Genomic DNA, 25,872 nt, shown 5'->3' with positions numbered 1-25,872 from the left:
AAATGATGACATATGAGCGCGAAAGCAAATGGGAAAATTAAATAGTATTGAATGTACAAAATTACAGTTTAAATTAACAAAAAATCTAACGAAACTGAGAACAAAAATGCCCATATATAATATGGGAATATCAATATAGCGCATACTATACAGGCCAATGATACATCCCCAATTGTTTTTGCTTTGGTCATAACATTTCGATACACTAATATGACTGTTATTTTCTAAAGATTTGGAAGGGATGAATATAAAAAATAACATGTAGGCCTGGGCATATTGTTCTAGGGAGTCCTGATTAACAAATTTATAACATGTTCAAGTTGACCTCAGAAATTAAGTCAAGAAAGTTAACCGTGCATGGCCCGTATAGGCCTACAGGCCATATCACAGTGTCTAATGCATTATGAGACACTGGCGGATCGAAGTGGGAGGGGGGCAGAGCCGGCTCGTGACCCCCCCCCCCCCCCCAATTTTGAGAGGCACAGTTAAAATTTGTAATGTTAAATGCCGTTAAAAAACACTAGTGTACCCCCCTTTGAATAATTGAATTATCCACCCCGGCTCCCCCTTTTGGAAAATCCTGGATCCGCGCCTGATCTGAGACACAATGTATTGATAGAAAACACAATTGCATTATTTTCAAGTAGTTTCATAATAACCATGATGCTGATAATTTATTTCTTCATTTTTAGAATAATTGTTATAATTTATTTTCTATATATGTATAGATCTACACATATAAATCATATGGGCATAGCTCCTTTTCCCCATGGATTTAAATGTTGATGTAACCGTTGTCACTGCAGCAGTGTGCAGTGAGTTCTATGCAATTTCAATGATGTATATATTTTGATATTATGTTTAAATTCATATTCCACTAGGTCTCTCATTTCGCACTCTAGCATTTTCTTAATCTCTTTCTACATGAAATTCCATAGGGCAGGTTATGTGTTAAAGTAAAGGTGCAGAAAGCTAATTCTATGGACAAACATCGCGTCCACCCTTCATTGTTATAATTTGTATAGGAATGGTCAAGTTCATTGTTTTGTTCTGTGTAGAGTGCTGGGCAGTACCAGCTTCCTTGTAACTTTTAATTAGACTGTCTAATGAGCAGTCTGGCTTGACCAGAAGTTCAGAGCCTTTAAATAGAGATGCAAAAAGCCAAGAAACTTCAGTTCGTAGTAAAGACATAGAAGAGAGAACTCCAGTTGACCGTCAAGATATTTCTCGTATTGATTGCAACCAAGTGTATAGTCTTATAGCCTCCAATTGGTAAGATTGCTTATAAGTTTTACTCTATATCTTTCTGTTGATAGTTGAGACCAAGATATAAGAATATATAGATTAATAATATGATTATACTTTAGTTTCTTTCTTGAATCATAAACTTCTTTTGGTATAGAACACTTATCTTTCTATGTTATAGTATATATATTCTGATAGATTTGGATATCATATTTACTTTTCAAGATCTTATTGGTGTTATACCTACTGATAGTTATTTGTGTCATGTTTATTCAGATACAATTAGTAGAATGATTGAGTTATTTAATATTTATGTTCCTTGGTAGTATAGTGGAGATATATGTTCCTTGGTAGTATAGAGAAGTTTTATCCTAATACATGTTAAGTATTCGAGTTCTGATAGTACAGTATTTCCTCTATATTTCTAGTCATTGTTTACATATATAGTTCTCATCTTTAGATTCCCTTATAAAAATCGCCAATGGTATTTGAATGGTGGCGAATGGTAGTTGAATGGTGATCTGAATGGTAAATGGTACGCGAATGGTATTTCAGTGGTGTTTCAATGGTAAGTTCTTAATGGTAAGTGGTAGTTTATGGTAGTTGAATGGTGATCTGAATGGTAAATGGTACGCGAATGGTATTTAAGTGGTGTTTCAATGGTAAGTTCTTAATGGTAAGTGGTAGTTTATTTAATGGTAAATGGTATACCATATACCCAATGGTGTCTCAGTGGTATGTGTCTAATGGTATGATTGGTATGATGAATGGTATACCATACCCAATGGTGTCTCAGTGGTATACAATGGTGTCTCAGTAGTATGTGCCTCTAATGGTATGATTGGTATGATGAATGGTATACCATATACCCAATGGTGTCTCAGTGGTATTCAATGGTGTCTCAGTAGTATGTGCCTCTAATGGTATGATTTGTATGGTGAATGGTATACCATATACCAATGGTGTCTCAGTGGTATACAATGGTGTCTCAGTAGTATGTGCCTCTAATGGTATGATTGGTATGATGAATGGTATACCATATCCAATGGTGTCTCAGTGGTATACAATGGTGTCTCAGACTCTCAGTAGTATATGTGCCTCTAATGGTATGATTGGTATGGTGAATGGTATACCATATACCCAATGGTGTCTCAGTCGTATTCAATGGTGTCTCAGTAGTATGTGCCTCTATAATGATATGATTGGTATGGTGAATGGTATACCATATACCCAATGGTGTCTCAGTGGTATCCAATAGTCTCAGTGGTATATGTGTAATGGTATGATTTGTATCAATGGTATACCATATGCCCAATATGGTGTCTCAGTAGTATGTGCCTATATAGTGGTATAATTAATGGATAGTTGTTGGATAATTGTAACGCAATTGTGGCTTAGTGGTGTGTGCCTAATGAATGCTATTTATGTTAATGGTGAATGGTATGCCCAATTGCATTACCCAATAACATAATTCCGAAGATTTAAAGAAAAAAAAAGATCAAAGATTAAAAATTAGAATTATTAAAATTTTTGAGTTGTGACTTTTATGCGAGCAGCTTCCCCAAATCAGGCCCATTCGCTCATGATGGCAAACATGGTCTGTTGCATTCTTTTAAATTGTCTTTGTCTTTATTAAGTAAAAGGCCTATATGTGTTTAAATATAATTGAACCAGTGCTTAAAATACAATATTATTAATTTGTTATATTTTACAATTGTACATATTACCTTCTAAATTTATATCTGATGCATTGAGTGCAAAAATAAAAGGAGTCAATGAAATCTTATTTGATAAAAAGGGTTTTTATTGTACCTTAATATCAACGGACAAATTATTTCACAGCCACTCCCGAAAGGGAAGAATATAATCATCATTTACCGTAAAAATCTTGAAATTAAAACATGCAAGTTTTAAAGAGCATGAACAAGATGTGTATCGTACTAAATAGAAAATTGTACACTTCATCATCCTTTCTTTTCTCTTTTTGTTTCTTGGTATAATTTGAACGGCACACCACCTCTCCTATCTGTACGGTATACAGTTTTTTATGTAACGCCCCCCCCCCCCCTTCTTGAAAGTTTTGTTCTATTTTTAAATTAATTTTCTTATTTAATTATGGCCACTTTTTATAAAGAGAGCTATGGGGTGTTGCAAGAAAATATTTGCAGTCAATCCCAAAATTCGGTTGCAAATTTACAAGTGATAGACTAATTTCATCTAAAGTAAACAAATTTATAGATTTATTGATGGAAGAAACAATAAATCAGTTGCAAGTTTGCAATGAAAAGTAAGACTTTCAATTGATTTTGGAGTTTGAAATTGACTTGCGTTCAATTGCAAGTTTCTTGCAATGTCCCATAGGTCATTATTTTGCTTAAAATGAATTCACTGTTGGTTGTCTTCCTCCCCCAACCCCTATTGAAATTCCCATCGGCAAACCCTGATTTTGGTCTGCAACGACCAAAGCCCCCTCCCGGCCAATTTATATATCGCTACTACTGCTTTTGATCATAAAACGTTCCTCTTTTTTTTTTCTTTACAAATTGTGTTTTAATTATTTTTTCTCACTCATGGATGGTGTTTATAAAGAGGAGAGCTATTCTAGGCCTGTCATTACTTGCTTAATTGAAATGATTTGTCTGTTATTGTCTTGCCCCCCCCCCCCCAGTATCAAAATTCCCTGCCGCCAGGCTAGTACAATATGTAACAGAAAAAAAATCTAATGAACGAAATTCTCAATTGCAATCAAAACAAAAGCGAAATTAAACAAAGAGAGAAAAGGAAAAAAGAAATAAGTAAAAAATATATATATCGAAAAACAGAAAAATAAATTAAAAAAAAAGAAAAGAAAAAGACTAAGACAAAGAAAAGAAGAAAGACTGAACAGAAAAAAAGAAGGAAAAAGAAAAAAAGACAATGGAAAAAAAAAAAAGACATGGAATTATAGAACAGAAAAAAATTGAGCAAAATGATTTTTTTCATAGATCCTTTCAAAGGATAAGCAGTGGCAAAAATTGACTGCATGGTTAATTGCCAACCCAGAACCAATCAAGAAAAAGACACCCCTGATTTGGTCTTACATGCAATTCACTCCTCCCCCATATCGGGATGTATCTTGGCTAAGAAGCCCCCTCCCCCTGATTTGGTCTTGATTTACCCCCCCCCCCCCCGATATCGGGATGTGTTGGCTGCGCTGCTAGCTAGCTCGCTCTATGTATGTAAGTGTTGTTCTCGCACGCGCGCGCGCACGTACGCATGTAACCGCCAATTGCAATATTTGAAAAAAGAACCCGATCAACCACTGTTTTGCTGTTCAGAAGTCCGTCTATAATTCATCATAAACTAAAGGAACACAGGTCAGATTCGGACAACGACTTCAAATTCATTCGCAGAATACGCTAAACAGTAAGTTAGATAACAATTTTCTTTGATATTGTTTTCGTAGTTAGTGGCTCGGCCTGATTTTCTAGAATGTTACTGTTAGTGTTACTGTTAGATGTCGTTGTACTGCCACGGGGTTTCACTGCCACCGTACCGCCACTGCCCCGTTGGCGCGGGCCGGGACACGCCTGTCTCTGGCGAGATGGATTATGGGGTGCGTTAATATGCTTTGTATTGGCTGAGGTGAGCTGAGCCGAGCATTGTCATTGAGTAGTAATTCGCTCGTAGGGCTTGATATCTATTGTCAATGTTTTACAAAACCATATCTGAATACCGGTATGAATTTATGAATGAATGACTTGTTAAATTAATGCTGTACAGTGCAGTACTGTCATGACATTGACTGTCAAAGTGTCAATTAGGCCATTGGTTACTGCACAACATTGACATTGTTTCACTGAAATGGAAACCTTGCCGAAAAATATTGCTCTGGAATGAGGCCTATTATTTGCTGATGTTGGTAGATAATGTTGGTAAATTAAGATGACATGGACATGGTAGTATTCAGGTGAAACATGGTAAGGTGTCCTAAATTTTAAAACATAAAGTAAAGCCTTAAAGGCTACGCAGGCCCTAAAAAGCTACGCACCACTTATTGCGCATGCAATTTCAATGGTAAAATGTGCACTTTGTGTGCGGAACTGTGACTGGAGAGAGTGACAAACGATTCCTATTCAATTTTTCTAGAGAGACTGCAATAATTATTCAGAGAAAACCTACAACTGTTTGGAATTAACATATTTTAGAAATTGAGGCAGAGAAATATTCCATGATAAATCAAGAAGTGTTCTGAAAACATGGCGGGATTTTGGTATTAGTGAGTTATGTGATATTTTCTTCTTGGTTAGGCCTAAGGTTTTTTAGAATATTTATTACATATGAATACGATATAATTTGTTCAAATATAAAAATTGGCATAGTTTTTGACGTTTGTAATCAAAATTTGTAGTTTACATGTATATATGTAAATGTATCCCCCCAAAAAAGGGCCTATGCTAATCTGAACTCAGCCATGCCAGCTGACTAAAATCACAATTTCTGAATTTTTTCCTTGGGATTTTCCGTGGGATTGGGCGCTAATTTCGCACCGACCAACTTCGAGCAAAATTCACCACCAAATGTTGTTCTCAAATGTCATATCAAGTCTGAATTGCATTTGAATGTCCATATGCCCACCGCTTTTCCGAATATCGGGAACAGCTGTATATCGGCTTCGATCTCTACGTCATTGTTTGAATCCTCATGCGTTGCTGTGCCGTAATTTTGATATGGACTGAAATTTAACGGGATTTTTTTTTATGGTCAGACGACAATCGCACATTATAGACAGCCTAAAATAATGTACTGAAAACCGGATATGAATCGCGCATTGCATTCTAGGTAATGTAGGGACTTTCCCTATTGGCAATCGGGGCTAAAACATGACCGTCTTTGGTCGAAAGAGGGCCAGTGATCGATCGGTGACGATCATTGGCCGAAAGGAGCTTGTGTAAACAATCGCCCCGGGCGGTCGTCGTAAAAACCGCGTAAAGAGAAAGTTAAGGGTTAGACAGCGATTTTGACAGCTGGAAACAGGTGGTGGTCATAAAGAGCTCTCGTTGAATGTCCATTCGTAATAGGTCCATGCTTTAACAAGCACAAAAAAGGAGATCTTTACTTGTGTATGAGACAATTAACGTGTTTACACTTGATCGGCTTTTGGTTCAGAACCAAAAGCCGATGCAGAATCGGCTTTTGGTTTATCTTGCACTGCATTTACACGCTGTTACAGCTTGCGGTGCAGAATCAGCTCGCGTGTCAAAAACCTTAATTGATACGCTCACCAACAATATACGTCATAATAAAGACAACGCTGGATCCGAGCGCTTACAATTATGTCACAATGGTAAAGTAAATGAAATGCGCACCAATTGCCGATGCAGAATCGGCTTTCTGTTTACACGTAGTAAAAAAGCCGATTCTGCATCGGCTCGTGGTTCTGAACCTACTACTTTGGTGGTGCAAATTGCTGATTCTGAACCGCGAGCCGATGCAAGTTAATCGTGTTTTACACGCTATGAAAAAGCCGATTAAGTGTAAACACGGTATATATTTCCGTTAGAAATATTTGCTGTAACTTTCAAAAGGAGGGACACACTTGTGTAAGGACGCCATATTTACATTAAACACATTGGCCCGAATTCACAAAGGTGGTTTTGAAAGCCCACGGTTGAGTCCATGGTGTATGCAGATTTCCTGTATAAATTACGCTTAATTTAGCACGTATCTGGCGCGTGTATAAAAAATGTCAAATTCTGATGCGCGCTTTTGTCGCAGTGCGCCAAATTGACGCCTGTTACCATGGTTAGATACGCTATTTTATTCATGAGTCCACTGTTTGAAGAGTGGACTCATTGGCCCGAATTCACAAAGGTGGATTCTACAAAATCCACAGATTTTAGAATCCGCGGATTTTTGAGTCCATGGATTCTGGAAAATCCGCGGATTCTGCAGTTTGTGATTCACCAACGGTGGACTCAAAAATCCGCGGATTCCACCAGACCCACGGTTGAGTCCATGGATTCAACCATGGACTCAACTAAATCCATGGATTCAACCATGGATTTTCAATCAAATCTAGGGATTTCCCCTTTTTTGAGACTGCACTGAGCATGCTCAGTGTCATAAAAGAATAAACATCTGCAGCATATACACAATAAACTAAAAATATATTATTTTAAAATACATGTTTGCTGGTACAGACCCCCCCCCCCCCCCATCTCCCAAGAATTCTGTTTGCTGGCATTGGTTGTTGTGTATCATTACACACACACACACACACACACACTGTACACACACAAAATAGAACACATCATCAGCTGGCTGCACTTAATCAACAACCATCATCATCATCATCTGTTAAAGTACAGTCCACAATGGCCTTGAAGTGGCAGAAGGCGGAAATTAATTATTTAATTGAATTAATCGCTGACAGACAACAAAAGATTTGTAATAGAGAAACGCATCACAAGGCCAATGAGGCGAAGACTGCCGCGTGGAATGAGGTGGAGGAGCAGTTCTGTGCTCGATTCGGGAGGCGGTGGCCCCTCCACAAAATGAAGGAGCTGTGGAAGCGCCAAAGAGGGTATGCTAAGAAAGAGTTTAGCAACTTCAAAGCTAAATTGAGGCAGACTGGTGGCGGTCCTCCACCATCCCCACTGTCTGCATCAACCATCCTAATCAAAGAATTGCTGCCAGGGGATTTTGTACAACTGCAAAATCCCTTCGACGATGACGTTGTTCTGGCAAACGAGCAGGCGATGACAGCTCTGGACTTTATTCGAGGGGTTCACAAGTAAGTCCAAAACAGTAACGAAAATTGATTAGAAATGCATTTAATTTTATGATTGTAAACATACTCATGCTGATAAAGTATGTAAGATCATTATATTGACCCCTCCCATGCATTACTAATTAATTTCCTTTGAAAAAATAGGATTATATCTCACTTATCCTCATTGAAAAACTTGTCAATTCTTTTGAATATCGATAATACATTTCAATGTCGTCTGCGCCGCCATCGCACCGCAGAAAGTATTTGTAGTCCCATTCGTTCATTTGCGCGTAGTTCAAAACCATAGTTTGGCCAAACTCCACAGATTTCAATGTGTGTAGGTCTATCGTCAGATTTAATGTGAAACCGAACGATAAACGAACTCAAGCTAGTCACGTCTATCGATGTTAAGAGGTCTATATAGTTCAACCTTCTTTAAATTAACTTTTTATGTGGCTAAATGCAAATCTTACCTCAAATAATCCCTTTATCGCGCTGCCTATATTGATGAAAATTTCCACATTTTGCCGAGCTAACTCCAATTCGTACTCCGTACTCCAACTCTAGTTTAAACTTTTAGATCAGCTGTGCAGTCATGTGACAGTTGTTCTGCACATGCCGAGATTGTAGACTGATTTATGAGACGCCGTTTTCCACAATTTTATCTTAATTATGAAATGTCTTTTATCATATCAGTTGTAAGGCCCATCCCATGACATTTTTCTCAAAACTTTACTGGTCAGCTCGTCTCGTTCTCACTCCATTTTTATGTCTTTTTTAATCCTCAGTTGTGGTAAGATTTTTCACAAATTCAAAGCCGTAGGCCTACCGAAAAAAGGGCTACTAATTTAGAAACGATGATAAAACAACACAGAGATATATTTCAATTTACATATCGTTTTGGGTTATTTCATTTTTGTTTTTTAAAGGGTTTGTGTAATATGCCTTTAAATATGTTCTAGATATTTTAGCAACTAATTGTCCCTTCTGGGTCCAGACTAATTCAGCTAACTAAAAATCAACAAACATCTCGATTCACTTAATAAATCTTATGATTGCCCGCACAGGACATTTTCAGATATTTTTGAGATGAATGAAGCAGGGGCCGCGGAAGCGGGATATATCCAAAACTGTGTCTAAAAACATTTTTTAAAAAATGTAAACAAATTTCCAGATGATTGTGATTTTTGTCTGGTCAGACGTCCCCGGCCACCCCCCCCCCTCCCCCATATATAAAGAGAGCCAAAAAAAAACCTACTCATACTTTTGGAATATTGAGAGGCATTTATTATCCAATACCCCCACCCCCATAAAAAATAAACCTTTTTTACAAAATATCGACAGGGCCTATGAATATAAAAAAAGTCTTTAATTAAGAAAGGTATTTTTTAAGAAAATATATTTTTAAAAATAAAGAATTTCATTGCTACCAAAATGGTGGAATGTAACCCACAATGGACCTGAACAGGGGCGGATCCAGGATTTCCCCATAGGGGAAGTTTTTAACCAAAATTTAAGGGAATTAATTCGTCCACGAAAAAAAGTCATAAGCATATTAAGCAAAAAAAAAAAATTAACCAAAAATTAAGGGTATTTTGTCCACGAAATAAATTGACAAGCCGAAGAAAGGGGGTTTTAACCAATAATTAGGGGTACTTCGTCCACAAAAAAATATTGACAAGCAAAAAAAAAGGTCTTCCCTTTTAAAATGGGGAGGGGCACACTTTTGTTTAAACGGAATTTTACATTATAAATTTTAATTGTGCATATCTCAACAGGGAGGGGACGGCACAGGCCGGCTGTGTCCCCCTGGATCCGCCAGTGGACCTGAAATTAACTTTCTAAGCAAAATAAAAATAAAAAGAGATAAAGGTCATTTTAAAAAATCCAGTTCAATGTATCTTTATAAGTTCAATATGTAAAATTTTCTTTGCAGATCATCTTCAACAATCCATACACATGGTTCAGCCGCCCAACATGCCCAAAGAGATCCGAAGAGTAGCACTGAAGCGTCAAGGTAATTATTCCGTTATTGAAAAGAAAAATATGTAGACCTGAACAAAATTTAAGAGTATTAATTCGTCCACGAAAAAAGTGATAAGCAAAAAAAAAAAAATTCCAAAATATGTTTGTATACGAAAAAAAATTGACAACCAAAAAAGGGGGTTTTAACCAAATATTAGGGGTACTTCGTCCACAAAAAATATTGACAAGCAAAAAAAAACGTATTTACTTTTAAAATGGGGAGGGGCACACTTTTGTTTAAACGGAATTTTTACATTATAAATTTTAATTGTGCATATCTCAACAGGGAGGGGACGGCACAGGCCGGCTGTGTCCCCCTGGATCCGCCAGTGGACCTGAAATTAACTTTCTAAGCAAAATAAAAATAAAAAGAGATAAAGGTCATTTTAAAAAATCCAGTTCAATGTATCTTTATAAGTTCAATATGTAAAATTTTCTTTGCAGATCATCTTCAACAATCCATACACATGGTTCAGCCGCCCAACATGCCCAAAGAGATCCGAAGAGTAGCACTGAAGCGTCAAGGTAATTATTCCGTTATTGAAAAGAAAAATATGTAGACCTGAACTTATATTTTCCAATGCATTAGCCAAAGAATCGAACATATTGTTTTACTGAAATCTTTTTTGGGGGGATGGGGTTAAATGGCTATGCGCTTTTTTTTTTAAATATAATTTTTTATGTATTGCCTAAGCATGATCGAACTGATACTGAGCTAATGAAACAATAAATATTTAGGCTATTCTTAAGTGTTTCCTTTGTCAGTGTTGAAATATGACAAATATTTTCATGCACTTCAGTCATCAAATATTCAACTGATGTTCATTTCTACTCTAGTTCAATTTAATTGTTTCCCTTTTATTACAGCAGTCAATCCAACATTCTGGCTTCTTCGTTGTTAGCAACATCATCATCTTTCGCAGTAAGGTAATTATTACCAACATTCTCCATTAAGTGTTCATTCAAATTATCATGATTCGTATGCAGTAGAAAATCATTATTGTCATATCCCTCTTATTAATATTATCATCATGGTCGTTGTTATTATTATCATCACCATCACGGTTATCGTTATTATTATCATCATCATCATTATTGTCACTATTATTATCATCACCATCATCATCATATTATTATTATTATTACTATTATTAATATTCCTACAGCAAGAAACTGATCCACAATGTGCCGCACTCAACCCAGGTGAGGTAAATGGGTACCGGTAGGAAGTAATTCCTTAAAAAGCTGTGTGCGCTATGAACGCCTAGCTTAGCCGGGTAATTATAGGAGCGCCTTGAGCACCTAACAAGGTGGATATGTGCGCAATATAAATACCCTATATTATTATTATCGTCATTATGACCTTACACATGCCTATTTTACATATTTATCTACATTTCTAGAATAGTTATCCACATGGAAAATTACAAATCGTACTGCTAGAAAACATGTATCGCATAGGTACAGGTATTATGGTATTGCATTTATTTATTATTTAAGAGTAGTGGTCTATACTGATTGACTTGGGACAGGAGGCTTTATCCCACAGTAATTAAGTTAACTTTGGTGTCCCAATGAAACGGTTGATATTTGTATTATCTATTCTAAAATGTATTTATGTATTATTTGCCGAATAAATAGTAATAATAATAATAATAATAATAACAAATTTAATAACATGAATTATCTTTACAGACACATTTCCGGAGTTGAGACACCCCAGTGCCATACACCTGTTTCCAACACGGCCTCTATCCCTATTGACCTGACAAGTGACATTGAAGCTTCAAGGTATGAAACGTTTAAATTTAGATCATGGTCACATGACAAAGTTGACAAAATTGAATCCATGTTTTATTAATACCGTACGCAATCATCATTCTCTGAATACCATGGCGGCACCGTGGTGGGGGGGGGGGCGCATTTCCCCCCCCCCCCCCCCACATCCACCTAAAATTTTGTAAACCGAAAAACCAAAAACGTGTATTAAATGTTGTTTCTGTCCGCTTCTGCATGCTCCACCCAAAATGTTCTTGGCCTGACCTATATATTATGTATTGGTATATCTTGTTTCTTCATTACAGCAACCATCCTTCCAGCAGTTCTCGACCATATGCATCATCTTCATATCTATCTTGTCCTAGGTAAATACCACATAAAATATTATAATTGTTTCAATTATCTGTATTTATTCATGAATGTAATTATTCAATATATATAATTGTGTTTTTCCCCAGGGATTGCTTAGATTGTTTATTCCCCATGCTCCGGCCTCCATTTCAAACAAACAAACAATTGATATCTATGATTTTTATATGGAGTCTAAACCAAAAGATGAAGTTTCTCTGTGAAAATGCAATTAACGACAGTTTACGAATGACCGTATGAAAAACTCTAAGATATATCAATGATATTATTGATATTTGATTTGAACTTGTTAATTTCAATATATTATAATGTAGTATTTTTTTTTAATGCTATCGACCAATATATCAAATTCAAAGTTCATTATTCACTCAAGTTGAAATAGAGGTATAAAGACTGAATTAACTCTTTTATCCGGAAACAAATGACGACATAATGCTCGAGGATTATGAAATGTTACATTCATTTATATATCTATGTTAAACATTATCAACGTATATCGGAACTGTATCATAGAGTATCATTAGTAGTTATAACAATACCAATAATGGATTTCTAAATCATTTTGTTGTTATTTTTGCTTTGCAAGAATGACTGGCATCAGTGGCGTATGGCATGGGGGGGGGGGGCACCAGCAAAAATTTTTGAAACGCGCTCATTTGCCAGGTATACTGAGAAAAGGGGACATTTTAAGGACTGATTTTAGGAATTCATTAAGAGCAGACATATCTCACTAATCCACTAATGCGAACGTAAGCATGGACGGGAAATGATTTACATTAATACCTTAAAATGGGGCAATCACTTTAAGTAGTCATGAAAAAGAAGCATATGTCACAAAAGAAAACAATAACTTGCCACTGACTGTCATATTATACTTTGCTTCGTTACAGATCAGCATCATTGTCAAAAGAAGTCGTTGATGAATGTGATAAGCCAGGAGACGAAACAGATGACTTCCCCAAAACAAGGTATTAAATTGCAAATATTATCAACCTAATTTGTTGATAAAGCATGCATATTTTTGTCATTTCTGTCTTTGGTGGGCTACTTTGACCATCAATAGGAGAGATGAAACTTAAACTGGTAATAAACAGGAATGATAATTGGTAGAATGGAGGTTATTTCAGAGAAGTATTTCTGTGGTCATTTATCATTGAAACATAGGCCTATATATAAATGAAGATAAGATAATTAAAATTAAGAGTGGAAAGAAGTGTCATTTGCCATTTGCAATGTCATTCATAAGGACAAAGGAACTTCTTATATAAATGTATTATCAACATGTTCAAATTTCTTTTGAGGGTAACCATCCTTTTGCTTCTCTTCTACAGCAATCAGTCTTCAAGCGTTGGAAGACCATTTGCACCGTCCCTTTCCTCTACATGGTAATTATTGCTCATGTTTCTACTTTGCAAAGGTTGCCATTAAATATCAATCCATGTTTTAAACTTACAAAGAAAAATCAGGCAAAGCAATGAAATCAAGTGGATAAAAGTTCTCTGTATTATAGTGCAATGTAAAGTTGTCCATCACAATACATATATATTTTTTGAAGATTAAAATGTAGAATGATTTAGAATTTTGAAAATTATGCTTTATTCATGTCCTTTTTGCCAACCTACTCTTCTAATTCTATTATCTCTGAATATTTCAAATAATTTTGAATTGGGGGGGGGGGGCAGTCTGCCCCCTGACGAGCCACAACCCATGCAAAGGACGTATCCCTGCCCCCCCCCCCCTGATGAGCTTGAAAGACCTTATTTGCCCCCCCCCCCCTGACGAGCTTGAAAGACCATGATCACTCTTATCAATGGAAATAATACCTGAAATAATTCAAAGCAAAATCAATTCAATTTGATAACAGACAACAATTTAATATATTATTTTGTCACATTTTCCACCCATTAATAACCACAATTTACATTATTATTCAACTATGATTAAATAGATTATGACTGTTAAAACTATTTTTCTGCAAGTCAAGTGATATGCATGTAAAAACTAATTTGTTGAAATTCAAATACATCATACTATCATGGAATACCATTAAATCTTAATTAAATAAATTTTTTATTTTGGTCAATAATTTTTAACAGCAATGCATCACCTCGAAAGAGGAACTTGGAAAATCGTCGCCAAGGCACCAAGAGAGCTCGTGTGACAACAGAGGAAGCCATTCTAGAGCTGGACAAAAAAGAGCACGAGCTCAGAATGAGGCTTATGCTCAAAGAGCACGAAATCAAAATGAAGTTGATCAACGCTGAATATGAAAATAAAATGAAAATTGCCAATGCTGAACATGCCATCAAGATGGACATTTTTTCTTTACAGAAATGTACTGAAGCAGCAAAGAACAGAGAAGCCCTTGGCTACCCTAATTCCGAGGATTAAGAATTGAAATCATCAATTATGGTCTATCCATGCATGTACACATATTCTGTTAATAATTGAATTTAATTAAAATTATAATATCCAATAATATATATTATATAAACAGTACTGCAGATTATATCAAATACTTATAGCTAAAGAAATTACAGAAGTTCTTGATTTGCTGATGTGGTTGGGAGAATTCATTTGAATATTTATATCATAAGAACTGTATATAGACATTATCTATTCATAAATTAGTCCTTATGTTGTTGTAATGGATGACAATGTACTAGAAAGACTGAGAAAAACAAATATAGTATACAGTACCTGACTCATTATCAACATTCATGAAAACTAGGGCAATAAAGTTTAAAATGTCCAGCTCAGATGTCAGATATGGGTAATTATATTTCATATTTATGTTATTAATGTACATATATTCTTCACTCTCTATGATGATTAAGTATTTATTGAATATTGATATATGACTTCGGCATTATCAATTGGAAAATACACGAAGAGCATGACAGTAAGAAAGTGAGTATTTATTTTTTAAAGTAAACCTAGTTAGAAGGATCTGGTCTTTGTCTGAATGATTTTCACACTTCTCTAACTTAAAGAAATACAATGGAATTATAAGATTTTGTATATATGTTCATATATCAAACACAAGTATCGAAAGACTCACTTAAAACCAGTCTTCTTAATATCTAAGAATTGGACCACGACAATGTCAGTTGTTGGGATGTTAGACGTAGAAATATAAGATATCGATAAATAAACGCTATGTTTATTGAAAAATGAATATATGCTGTGATATATTCAATAAAAATGTATATAAATCACAGTAATATTACACCATGTGCCATTAGAATTATAATGTTCATTGAAATAAAACACATGTGATATGTTTCTTTCAATTCATATTCCAATGCCTTACATGTATATATCCGACAATGGAAAGGACATCAATTCAATTTGATGAGAAAAGTAAATGAATGGATAGTTTGCAAATAAACTGCATTTCCTGAAATTGCAATCACTCAATTAAATATTGTTCTGTATCATTCTTTCATTGTATGGCAACAATAACATACACATTGCACAATATTTATCCATTCATTAACTGTAGGCCCAGTAGATGCATTATCAGAGGTTATTGTTGTTGACAGAAAAAAGAAATCATTGGAAACCAACTTCTGCAATTGGGGCATAAAAAGAGTTGACATTATTTCTAAATACAAAACAAGAATAGTATTGCCTGCAGCAGAGTCTCAAAGAGTGCTGTAATTTCACAGGACACTTCTTACCAGCATTCACAATTAATCTGTTTCATAATGCAATAAGTGATTTATTCTCTTGAAATGATATAAAGAATTGTCTCAATTTTCTCATCAATAACATATAAAGTGGCATTTCACATATATAATACCAGGAAGTGATTTTTTTTAGTCCTTTTTTTTATAGTCTGCAGCAAAAAGATTCACACGGCAAAAAACACATTCATCAATAAAAGATGAGTACTTTCTGAATTAATGAAAATGGGAATGTGGGATCATGAAGCTTACAAATTTTCCAGTTAATACCACAATTTACAGAATGATTCTTTTTATCAAAAATATTTTAAGACAGAAATTAGAATCCATTTGAATTGTACGGGATGAAGCAATTGACTTCATCAACATGCTTGTTGAAATGAGAAGGAACACAGTGAACAATAATAAAAAACAAGGTAAACAGGAGTAAATTACAAAGAGGTACTTGCAATGGAGACATGGCATTAACGTTCCAATCATTTGTTGTTAAGAGTCATCAGGGATGGTTCAAGCGATACTGCAGGCCAAAAATAATTATATTTAAAGAAATAAGAGTAAAAATGAACAGAGCAAAACTCTGAAAGTTTTATCAAAATCTGATAAAACAAAATAAGTTATTGAATTTTAAAGTTTGACAACATTTTGCAAAAACGTTTAAAATGTCATAACTTTATTTGTTGTCCAAATTTAATGAAATTTCCAGTGTTTTGTTTGTCTGATTTTACTTTATCTGTTCAAATCATACTGTTTTCAGCCTGGAGTATCCCTTTTAATCCCAACACAAGAAGGAAGATCAAATCCAGAAGTTTTCCAACATTGAGTGAAGAAGTTGAAGCTACTTGACAAAGAATTCTAAGAGTAATGCAGGTAACCTGATGTGCTGGGTGCATCGATGGAAAATGTTTACATTAGGAGTGAGTGATGGGAAACCATTCCAATCAAGTGTAATAGTTGATTGCAAAAAAGAGTTTCATGCAGCTAACCTTACATCCTTAGTTACATTCACTGGTAGTACAAATATTTTTTTAAAGTAATTAACCATCCTGACTACACTCAACAATAACTCCAAAATAAAGATTTTCTGAATATTTTTCTATAACTTGTCACATCCCAAATTGAGAAATAATTTCAATTGAATGAAAATTTTAACTTGTGTAAAATAATTTTCAAACAGCACAAGAATATGTAAATTTTGCCATAGAGTAACTGATATAATAGAACTGTGACAGCTTGCATGAAATGCTATTGAATAGAAAATCAATAATTCTCTAATAATGTTGTAATTCTTAAGTGGCTAGTAATGACAGTAGTAGCTTTTACTAGGACGTAATGGCAGAGGTATAAAATATTGCAGAATGTATATGATCTTTTAAAACATAAATTTCAGTTGCGGTTATGATGTCAAGATGGTTCAAAAAGAATTCAATAAAATGACAACCGATGATTTGTAAACTGGCCATCTTCATTGTATTATATTTCATCTGAGATTTAATTTAGGGTATTATTATCTTGTTAGGTGCTCTCTATTACCCCGGTTAGGCTCGGCTGCTGATTCTGATGCTCACAGCTTTTTCATGTATTTAAGAACATAATTAAAAATATAAATGTAGTTGCATAAAACTCTTGTTTGCTGGAATGATAACAAGTACCTTGACAGCATCAGCATTCACAGATTTTCTCTGAAGTGACTGAAAAAACAGCAAGGGCTTGAGCAGATTGTTCTGAGTGGTTACCTGGATTAGCGGGTGAAGTGATCCTCAATGATCTGTTCTCTCCTGAGCCTACCAGCGACTGCATCGCGGTGGCCAGGAGGAAGGTGATCCAGTGGCATATCATTATCAGGCTCAGGTCCTTGAAATTCTTCCTCGCGCCACTCCAAAGATATATTCCAAAGGACCGAGCATGCCACTATAACTATGAATGCAGTGTCCACCTTCACACGCAAATCATTGAGGCAAGGGAATCTCCTCTTCCAACGGCCAAAGGTGCGCTCAATAACACAGCGGCCTCTCTTGTGGGCATGATTGTAGCGCATCTCTGGCCGTTGGAGAGGGTTTTGGAGGGGAGTCATCAAAAAGGGGAGGCACGCGTACCTGCAAAATAATGAGAAAGAAACAAAATAATAAGTGAACATAGATAATATTGAACAAAACTTGCCAAATAAAAATGCAAAGGACTTCTGTAAGTATTCTGTTGCATTTTCACGATGACAAAAAGACCTAAAATAAATATTCAAAAAACCCCATAATATCCAAAGTATATAAAATGTCAATGAATTTGTTTATAATTATCATGGTTAAGGTTTGATTACCTTGAAACATGTTCTGTAAATCAAAGTTACATGTTATTTTCATTAATTTTGTGTGTGGTCTATATCCATTTTGAAACTGAAATGCATATTTCTTCTTCCTTTCATCACCCTTAGTTTTAGTTTACTATTTGAAAATCATGGGGAGGAGCAGCCACTCCACCACCCCTCCCCCTAGCTATGTAGCAGTTATAATTCATGAAATTTAAAAATTACTTTTACATACAAATATATAAGGCCACGCATCTTGAACTCACCGCATTTGTGTTATGTCACAATTGAATAGTGCACCTATCGGTAATCAAATGGTCATAACTTAAATAAAAATTATCCTATCCTTACAAAACTATATTTTTTCAGAAGAAAATTTCATGAGGATTCCATAAATGGCATTAAGTGAAGTAGAAAAATTGCTAACATATTATGAGTGAAAATCTTTGACATTTTACAACCCCCAATATACTTTATTTCAAACATCATAATTTTGTCCTCTTTGCCCATATAATTAATTACTTAACATTTTTGTATTGCTTATCATTTACATGATATATAACTTCAAGGGATTCATTCATTTCATACACATCATATTGATATGTAAATTTTGAATATCCAATACTGACATTTCTTTTCTGTCATTGCTTTACTTTCTAAAAAAATCATAATAAATGAAGGACTCTTTGATGTGTACAGAGGTGTATTTTTATGCCCATTATATCAAAGGACAAGTCCATCCCAACAAAAATTTGATTTGACTAAAAAGAGAAAAATTCATTAAGCATGACACTGAAAATTTCATCTAAATTGTTAGAAGCAGTATTTTATATTTCATGCGTTGTTTTACGGGAAGCAAGTGAAGGTTTTTTTAAGTACATGTAGTTGGTTACATTTTTTTTTTAATCGACATACCCACTATCTCCAAGCAACAACCCAGAACCATCTGCTCTTGCCTCTAGCTGCAATTTCAGTGCACTCTCATTGAAAATCCGTGAATCATGAGTGCTGCCAGGCCACCTTGCCACGATACTTGTTATCTTTCCAGCATTATCACAAACAACCTAATCATGGTACACAGAGAAACATCAATAGGAGAAAGAAAAAAACACATGATAAATTGAATTCGTTCATCATCTTCTTTTCATCTTCTTAACACCTTCTTCATCATCTTTTCATATTAATATATATGCTAACTTCTTAAAATAAAACAAATCAATTAAAGGGGAAAAACATTTTATGAGAAACATATAAATGAAAATCAATATCAAAGTATATCAAAAGTACCTGAAAATAAATTCTTAGACTGTAGCATCTAATTAATATCTAAATAAATAAATTTCTAATGAAAATGCTCAAGAGCATATTTAAAGGAAAAATAAGAAAAATACAGTACATTACAAAGAGAGGGTGCTAAATAAAACAATCTAAATTTCAATGTTTAAAAAAGAAATCAATGACCGCTATTATACTTTAGTGACATTGGAATTATGATAGGAGTACAAGTCACATTATCGACCCTTTACCAAAACTTCAGACTGGCATAACAGAGTATACGTTTATGAAGATAAGTACCGGTAATATATTAAAAATGCAATCTAACCTGCACATTGATGGAATACCTGTTCTTCCGGTTAAGAAAGTACAGGGCTTGTTCCCCACCAGGACTCCTAATGTATACATGAGTCCCATCGATGGCACCTATGACGCCAGGAAACCCGCAGTACTCGTAGAATCTCTGCTGGGTAGATTCAACCTCTTCTCTCATAGTTGGAAATCTTATGAATTCTCTCTTCCTTCTTGCAATAGCCTCAGAAACATCTCTGATGACTCTGCAAACAGATGATTGGGACATTGATGCTTCGTCCCCATGCATCCTCTGGAATGAACCTGAATTAGAAAAAGAAATTCTAATGTATAAAATTTGAACTGGATAATTTTCCTAATAAAACCAAAACAATTATAAATAGAACATAGATAAAGAAAATAACAAATGAATATTGAAAAATATAATGGGATGAAACATATTGAGCGTAGTGAAACATGGTGTTTGGTGTTAGAAAAATCAATACGCAAATACATTTGTTACACCGATCCTTGTAATGACAATGATTACTTGAATTATGGTCAAACATCCAGAAATTCAATTTTTTGTTTTCGTTTCAAGAGGGGGGACAGAATATTACATATTTAGTTTGATGTTGTTGATTAAAGGTTTTTAGACAATTCTGATATCAGTGTTAACTAGGATTCTGTCTACATTAGCTAATCAATATTATTATAAATGGATTACTTTGCACAAAAAACTTTTACACCAGTTACTAGTAATGTAATGAGTTGCTTTAATGTAACCTAAATTCATGCACTGGTGTACAGATGAAAGGGGGATCTTGGGGGGGGGGGGCTATGCCACTTCACCCCTCTCTCTCTCTTGTTGACATTTATAAATTGAAGTAATGTCATGGAAAGTTGTGTGGATGTATAATGAAAATAACAATGACATCTTTTGTGGTTTATTAAACAAATTATTTTCACCAGCATTGAGTCATAGACTAGTGCAATAATCAGAGACTGACGAATGCAATATATACATGTATGATATACCCCTCAAGCGCATCCAATATCATACATATTTGGTGGATAATATGAACTCACCAACTGCATAAAATCGCAAAGTTGTCAGAACCTGCAAAAAAACAGGTAGTGGTTCATTACGTTCTGTATTCCTCCTCAGATCACCCTCAAGCATGTTGATGAGATGGAGCGCAGTCTCTTTTGACAAGCGATACCGCATTCGAAAGGCTTCATCCACGTACAACTCAAAAGGATTCATTCTGTCTTGTAATCCCCTTTGAGGTCTGGGCCTATTGGCTATCTGTGTGTACATGGAAAAATAATTTAGAGTAAACATGAAAAAAGTGGTAATTCAAGATTCCCTGAACAATAGGCAAGGTTTGTAAACATTTAGCCACCCCCCCCCCCCCCTCCTAGTCTTCTTAGGTATCATATGGAAATAGCCATGTCTATTTAGGATTAAGTTTGTTTTTCTTTTCCTAATTTTTTTACTAATACATACATTGCAATTTGCATACATCAAGTCACGTTTCAAGTAATCTGGTGCTTTAATTGCCGTACTTTCGTTCATTTTGGCTCAATCCATTTTTTATACCTTGGATGAAAATTGTCACTGCTTGTGCAAGTAGGAACGAATATTTGTCATGTTGGTTTCATCACTAGTGCTTCAACAAATATCTCCTCCACATTTAGAAACAATTTTTGACAGTTATAAAAAAAGGAAATATTTTGTGATAAGCACTGCATCAGTATGTTTTTCAATAGAAACAAAAGCTTACCTCTCTGACCCTGTCGACGCGATCAAGGTGCATCAAATGAGCACGGTGATTTTCTGCCATACCGGTATTTGTTCTGCATAGAAAATGAAAATGACAGAGGGTAAAGTTTCAATGGCAAAGAAAATACATATTAGATGAGCATGAGACTAGAATGAGGTTTAGTATTTATCTATTAACTCATTGAGATAACAGTTTGCCAAACTTCTCTCAAATCTGTATTCTGAAAATTGTCTTACTCATTTTACTGTATCTCTGTAAGGACGTCCCCTATTTTATCTCTGAAAAGGCCCATTTTTTTTCCTTTGCTAAAAATACATGTGACTGCTCTCCCAAATTTAATTTCTTATGCTTCTGATTTCTATGATGTGCAATCAATGATAAAATTCAATCCTACAGATCAATCACAAGTTATTGGGACAAGGACGAGTGTTACCTTCAATGGGAGAATGATATCAACAGCGTACTCCACCCGTTCTGAGAAACTATTCGCTGGCAAGTAACAGTATTACTCTGGCTGGTGGTAGACTGGTAGCTCTAATAACGTCACTGTGATCACACTGGCTAGAGACTGTACAGAATGATACATATTGACAATAGGCAATCAAATCATAGCTAAAGAAATACATAGGTCTATCTATAGTCTGCATGTCAGATCGATTCTTTCATGAACCAACATAAACAAATATGTTAATTTCAGACCCAATGTCAATTTTAGACTTAACAAATATGTCATTCAATATAAATAATATTGGAAAAGGGGGTTGACATTGGCGTGGAAAACTAGAAATTCAAGAAAAATAGAGGAAATGTATTTAAAGAAAATTCATCATACATACATGTTAGCACTCAACACTCTGTTTGGTTTGCTGAGCATTTACGTGATTTAGAATTTGCACATACCGGTAATTCTAGACTAGACCCCCCCAAAAAAAAAAAAACTTATGCACAAATACAAATAAAAAACAACATCTTATACAGGTCTCAGCACAGCCTTCCGAGAAAAAACTCCCTACTTACCCCCCCCCCCCCCCCCTCATACCCTCTCCATAGACTGCCATCATAAGCCATTGCATACATGTACATGTAGATCTGTTTATCCATACTTCTTTCTTAATTAGGATAAAATGATTTTATGAAGTTCTAAAGAGCAATTTTGCATGTATAGTCTGTAATATTTATTATTTTTAGACCACTGACCATTCGTTTACAATGTTTGTCATTTCGGCCAAGTTGTCATTGTTCCATCTCTAGCTTTGAAAAGGTGTGTGCATTGTCCTCATAAATTATCACCAAGCACTCTCTTAACATTTATTTTCATTAATGTCACAAGTTTCATAATCACAGACAATTAGCAAATTAAAAAAAAATATTCAGTTCCATATAGTCCAGGGGCGGTATTCTGAGGTCATTTTATCTTTAAAATATTTTATTTTATCTCTTAAAATGAAATTGGTATTCTGAGATGACATTTTATCTCTCAGTTAAAATTTGAAATTTTATCTTGCGAATAATTTTATCTTGCGTATCTATGACGATTCGCAATACAGAGCAGTGGCTGCGTAGACATACCCATCACGTATCTGGGTATTGCAACGCGCATGATGTGCTTGCGCCCAAGTTACTTTGAAAAAAAAAGAAGAAAAAACTTAAAAGAGGGTAGGGGCTATTTTATCTCCGCGACGTTGATTTCACCAATATTTCTAGGTGAATTAACCCCAAATATTGACCCGAAAATGAAGAAAAATTAAATATTTATTGAGAATACCACCTTAACGTTATTCCTGTACAATCAGAAAGTATTTCAAAAGGCTTGTCTTGACTAATATTGTCTTTGAAATGATGCTTGAAAAGATGGGATATAGACTTCGAAAAAAGATGAGAGTATTGTCCTTTTTGTCAAAAAGAAATCTGTATAAAGACGCGTAAGCGTATAGTGTAAGCGTATTTGAAGTCAATAAATTGACGCAATCTCACTCCTTTGCCACACCTCCTCGCGGAATGGATTTCAATTGGTTGAGTGACACAAGAGAGCTATAAAAGCGTGTTTCTAATTGGATATTGATTAAAAAGTAGGTGTTTCTTACAGAGATAAAATGAAGATAAAATTGTTCTCAGAAAACCAATTTTGAGAGATTTTAAGGGTATTTTATCTCACTGATTTTAACGGAGATAAAATATTTTATTTTATCTGAGATAAAATGGATCTCAGAATACCACCCCAGATCTAGATCTCTAGACTAAGGAATTATATTTTTTAAGTCACAGGCATATTTTTGGTGAGGACATCTATTAAGTGGAAAGTTGGCGAAGAACAATAGGAAACAAGATGGCGGCGTAAACATCGGGCAAGTCTCTTCCGTCTTTTCATAATATTTTTCTCATTTTTAAAAATGAATTCTTGTTTAAAAATAAAATCAATGGCGTAGAAATGTCGGAAATGAAGTTGTATCCCATGTACATGATTTAGGGCTAGATCTTTTAGAAGGAAATTAGAAATCTCGGGGGCGAAAGTTTCAGGTTTTTTGGCGGTACACACAGATGAATGGGAAGGAATACCTATTACCTGGCTTCATTGAGAGTAAGCACACATCAGTTGCCTGGCTAGTACAGGGGACTCAACAGCCATATTTTTATGTATTTAACTTAAGTTGTTGTTGTTGTTGTTAAGTTCGGATAAAACTGTGAAGTGAAGTCGCACGACAGCCGAAGACGAAGTAGGCCTAAGTCACTGTTTTTCCCCCTTTCTTTCAACTTTCAAGTTTATTTTCCCCGTGTTGATGCAAACCGTGCATGAAATTCAGGCCAAAACGGAATAATCTTTTATAATAGTATTAGTTAGGCCTAGGCCTAACTTTTTAGTAGGGCCTAGCCCTAGGCCTATGTTATAATATAGGCCTAGGCCTAATTATATTTTTAATTTTATGAAAAAAAAAAAAAATTAAAGACAAAGATCGGTGAGCACGTCGGGGAGATTTTTCATTGTCAATCCCCAGTATGGTGGCTGCACAATAATGAACCGTCTGTGTACGAGGAAACATAAAAAAAAATAATTTAAAATGTTAAAAAACTCGAAACAGACAGACGGCTGACATGACACTGACAGCTGACTACAGTCTAGATTAGGGCCTAGACTGATTTTTATTCTCCAGGATCAGGAGCCTAAGTTCAGGCTAGAGTAGGATAGACCATGTAGATCTAAGAAAATCCAGCGACAGGGTCAGGAGGAATCAGAAATTTCGGAAGAACTGAGTGAAAAAGGGAACAAGTCAAGGGTCTAATCGTCTGACGGCCGACGGGTCCGTAACGGAACTCTAGCAGTGTCACAGAGCTCGCGAAAGACCAACACAGAAATGCACTTATGGGGCTACGCAAAACCATTTCCGCAGGAGAATTATTCACTAACTCGACTCTCATATGACCGCACCTAAGATACATGCATTTTGTGACATAAATTCGTACATTACTTTACAAATCAATGCATAAAAAGTTACGAAAAATATTGCTCATCAAAACAAAATGTCAAATTACTCACAATTTTCTCGGAGCTCGGTCCAGCATGTATTTTATATCACGGTGCTTTCACGTCCAGTGTTCCACTTTTTTAGCTGCAAAATTGCCGCCCAGCGATCGTCTGCATAAAATGTACCCAAATGCTGCGCTGTGATTGGCCAATTACGCCTAAAATCCACGGATTCTGTGGAGTCCACTGTTCAGACCACCCCAAACAGTTGACTCGAAATCGTGACGTAATAGGCTTGGTCGAATCCGTGGATTCGGTCGAGTCCACCTTTGTGAATCACAAAAGCGAATCCGGGGACTGTGGATCTTGCAAAATCCGTGGATTCGTCCGTGGATTTTGTAGAATCCACCTTTGTGAATTCGGGCCATTAATTCAAAACAGTGGACTCGTGATTAAAATAGCGTGGATAACCACGGCAACAGGCGTCAATTTGGCGCACTGTGACAAAAGCGCGCATCAGTATTGGACATATTTTGATATACGCTGTAAATAAGCATAATTTATACAGGAAATCTCCATAAAACATGGACTCAACCGGGGTTTTAAAAACCACCTTTTTGAATTCGGGCCATTGACTATTGCTCTCAAGGGGGGGGGGGGGCACAGGTCAATTTTGCCCATCTGGATCCGTTACTGTGATTGTCAATACCAAGAAAAGAAAATCATATTGAATGTTATCAATTAATTGATTAGGCCTACCTTTTGAAAACTGCTGCTCTGGAAATATGACTTCAGATCATTCTTTTTCTATTGGATAATTTTCTCTTGCATATCTACATGATTGCTGATCAAAACACGTAACGCAGCAGAGTAACTGTGTTATATTGATCTATATATTT

At 35.4% G+C, this 25,872-nt stretch overlaps 2 protein-coding genes across 4 annotated transcripts; one reads left to right on the top strand and one right to left on the bottom strand.

The window, feature by feature from the left end:
* The first annotated feature begins 801 nt into the window (after positions 1–801).
* LOC129260079 (uncharacterized) lies at positions 802–16,411 on the top strand. Of its 3 annotated transcripts, none has more exons than XM_064103660.1 (10): positions 802–1,272; positions 1,693–8,020; positions 9,936–10,016; positions 10,469–10,549; positions 10,895–10,951; positions 11,720–11,815; positions 12,109–12,168; positions 13,063–13,140; positions 13,504–13,557; positions 14,269–16,411. In XM_064103660.1, the coding sequence occupies exons 2-10, from the start codon at positions 7,602–7,604 to the stop codon at positions 14,561–14,563; spliced, it is 1,221 nt and encodes a 406-aa protein (XP_063959730.1). In that variant the 5' UTR covers positions 802–1,272; positions 1,693–7,601; the 3' UTR covers positions 14,564–16,411. The 3 variants fall into 3 exon arrangements, with proteins under 3 accessions (XP_063959730.1, XP_063959729.1, XP_063959728.1); XM_064103659.1 differs by having other exon boundaries at positions 1,706–8,020; positions 10,892–10,951; positions 14,269–16,410; XM_064103658.1 differs by having other exon boundaries at positions 10,892–10,951; positions 14,269–16,410.
* LOC129260077 (putative nuclease HARBI1) lies at positions 14,041–25,140 on the bottom strand. Its single transcript, XM_064103661.1, has 7 exons — positions 25,046–25,140; positions 21,947–22,081; positions 21,514–21,586; positions 20,816–21,035; positions 19,764–20,050; positions 19,076–19,224; positions 14,041–17,954 (listed from the first exon to the last, which is right to left on the bottom strand). Exons 3-7 carry the CDS (start codon positions 21,571–21,573, stop codon positions 17,600–17,602), a joined length of 1,071 nt encoding a protein of 356 aa, XP_063959731.1. The 5' UTR covers positions 21,574–21,586; positions 21,947–22,081; positions 25,046–25,140; the 3' UTR covers positions 14,041–17,599.
* Positions 25,141–25,872: the final 732 nt, after the last annotated feature.

The sequence above is a fragment of the Lytechinus pictus genome, chromosome 8 (assembly GCF_037042905.1).
Source record: "Lytechinus pictus isolate F3 Inbred chromosome 8, Lp3.0, whole genome shotgun sequence".
NCBI classification, from domain to species: Eukaryota; Metazoa; Echinodermata; class Echinoidea; order Temnopleuroida; family Toxopneustidae; genus Lytechinus; species Lytechinus pictus.
Note: the sequence above shows the minus strand (reverse complement) of the source record. Positions and strands in the feature narration are given on the sequence as shown.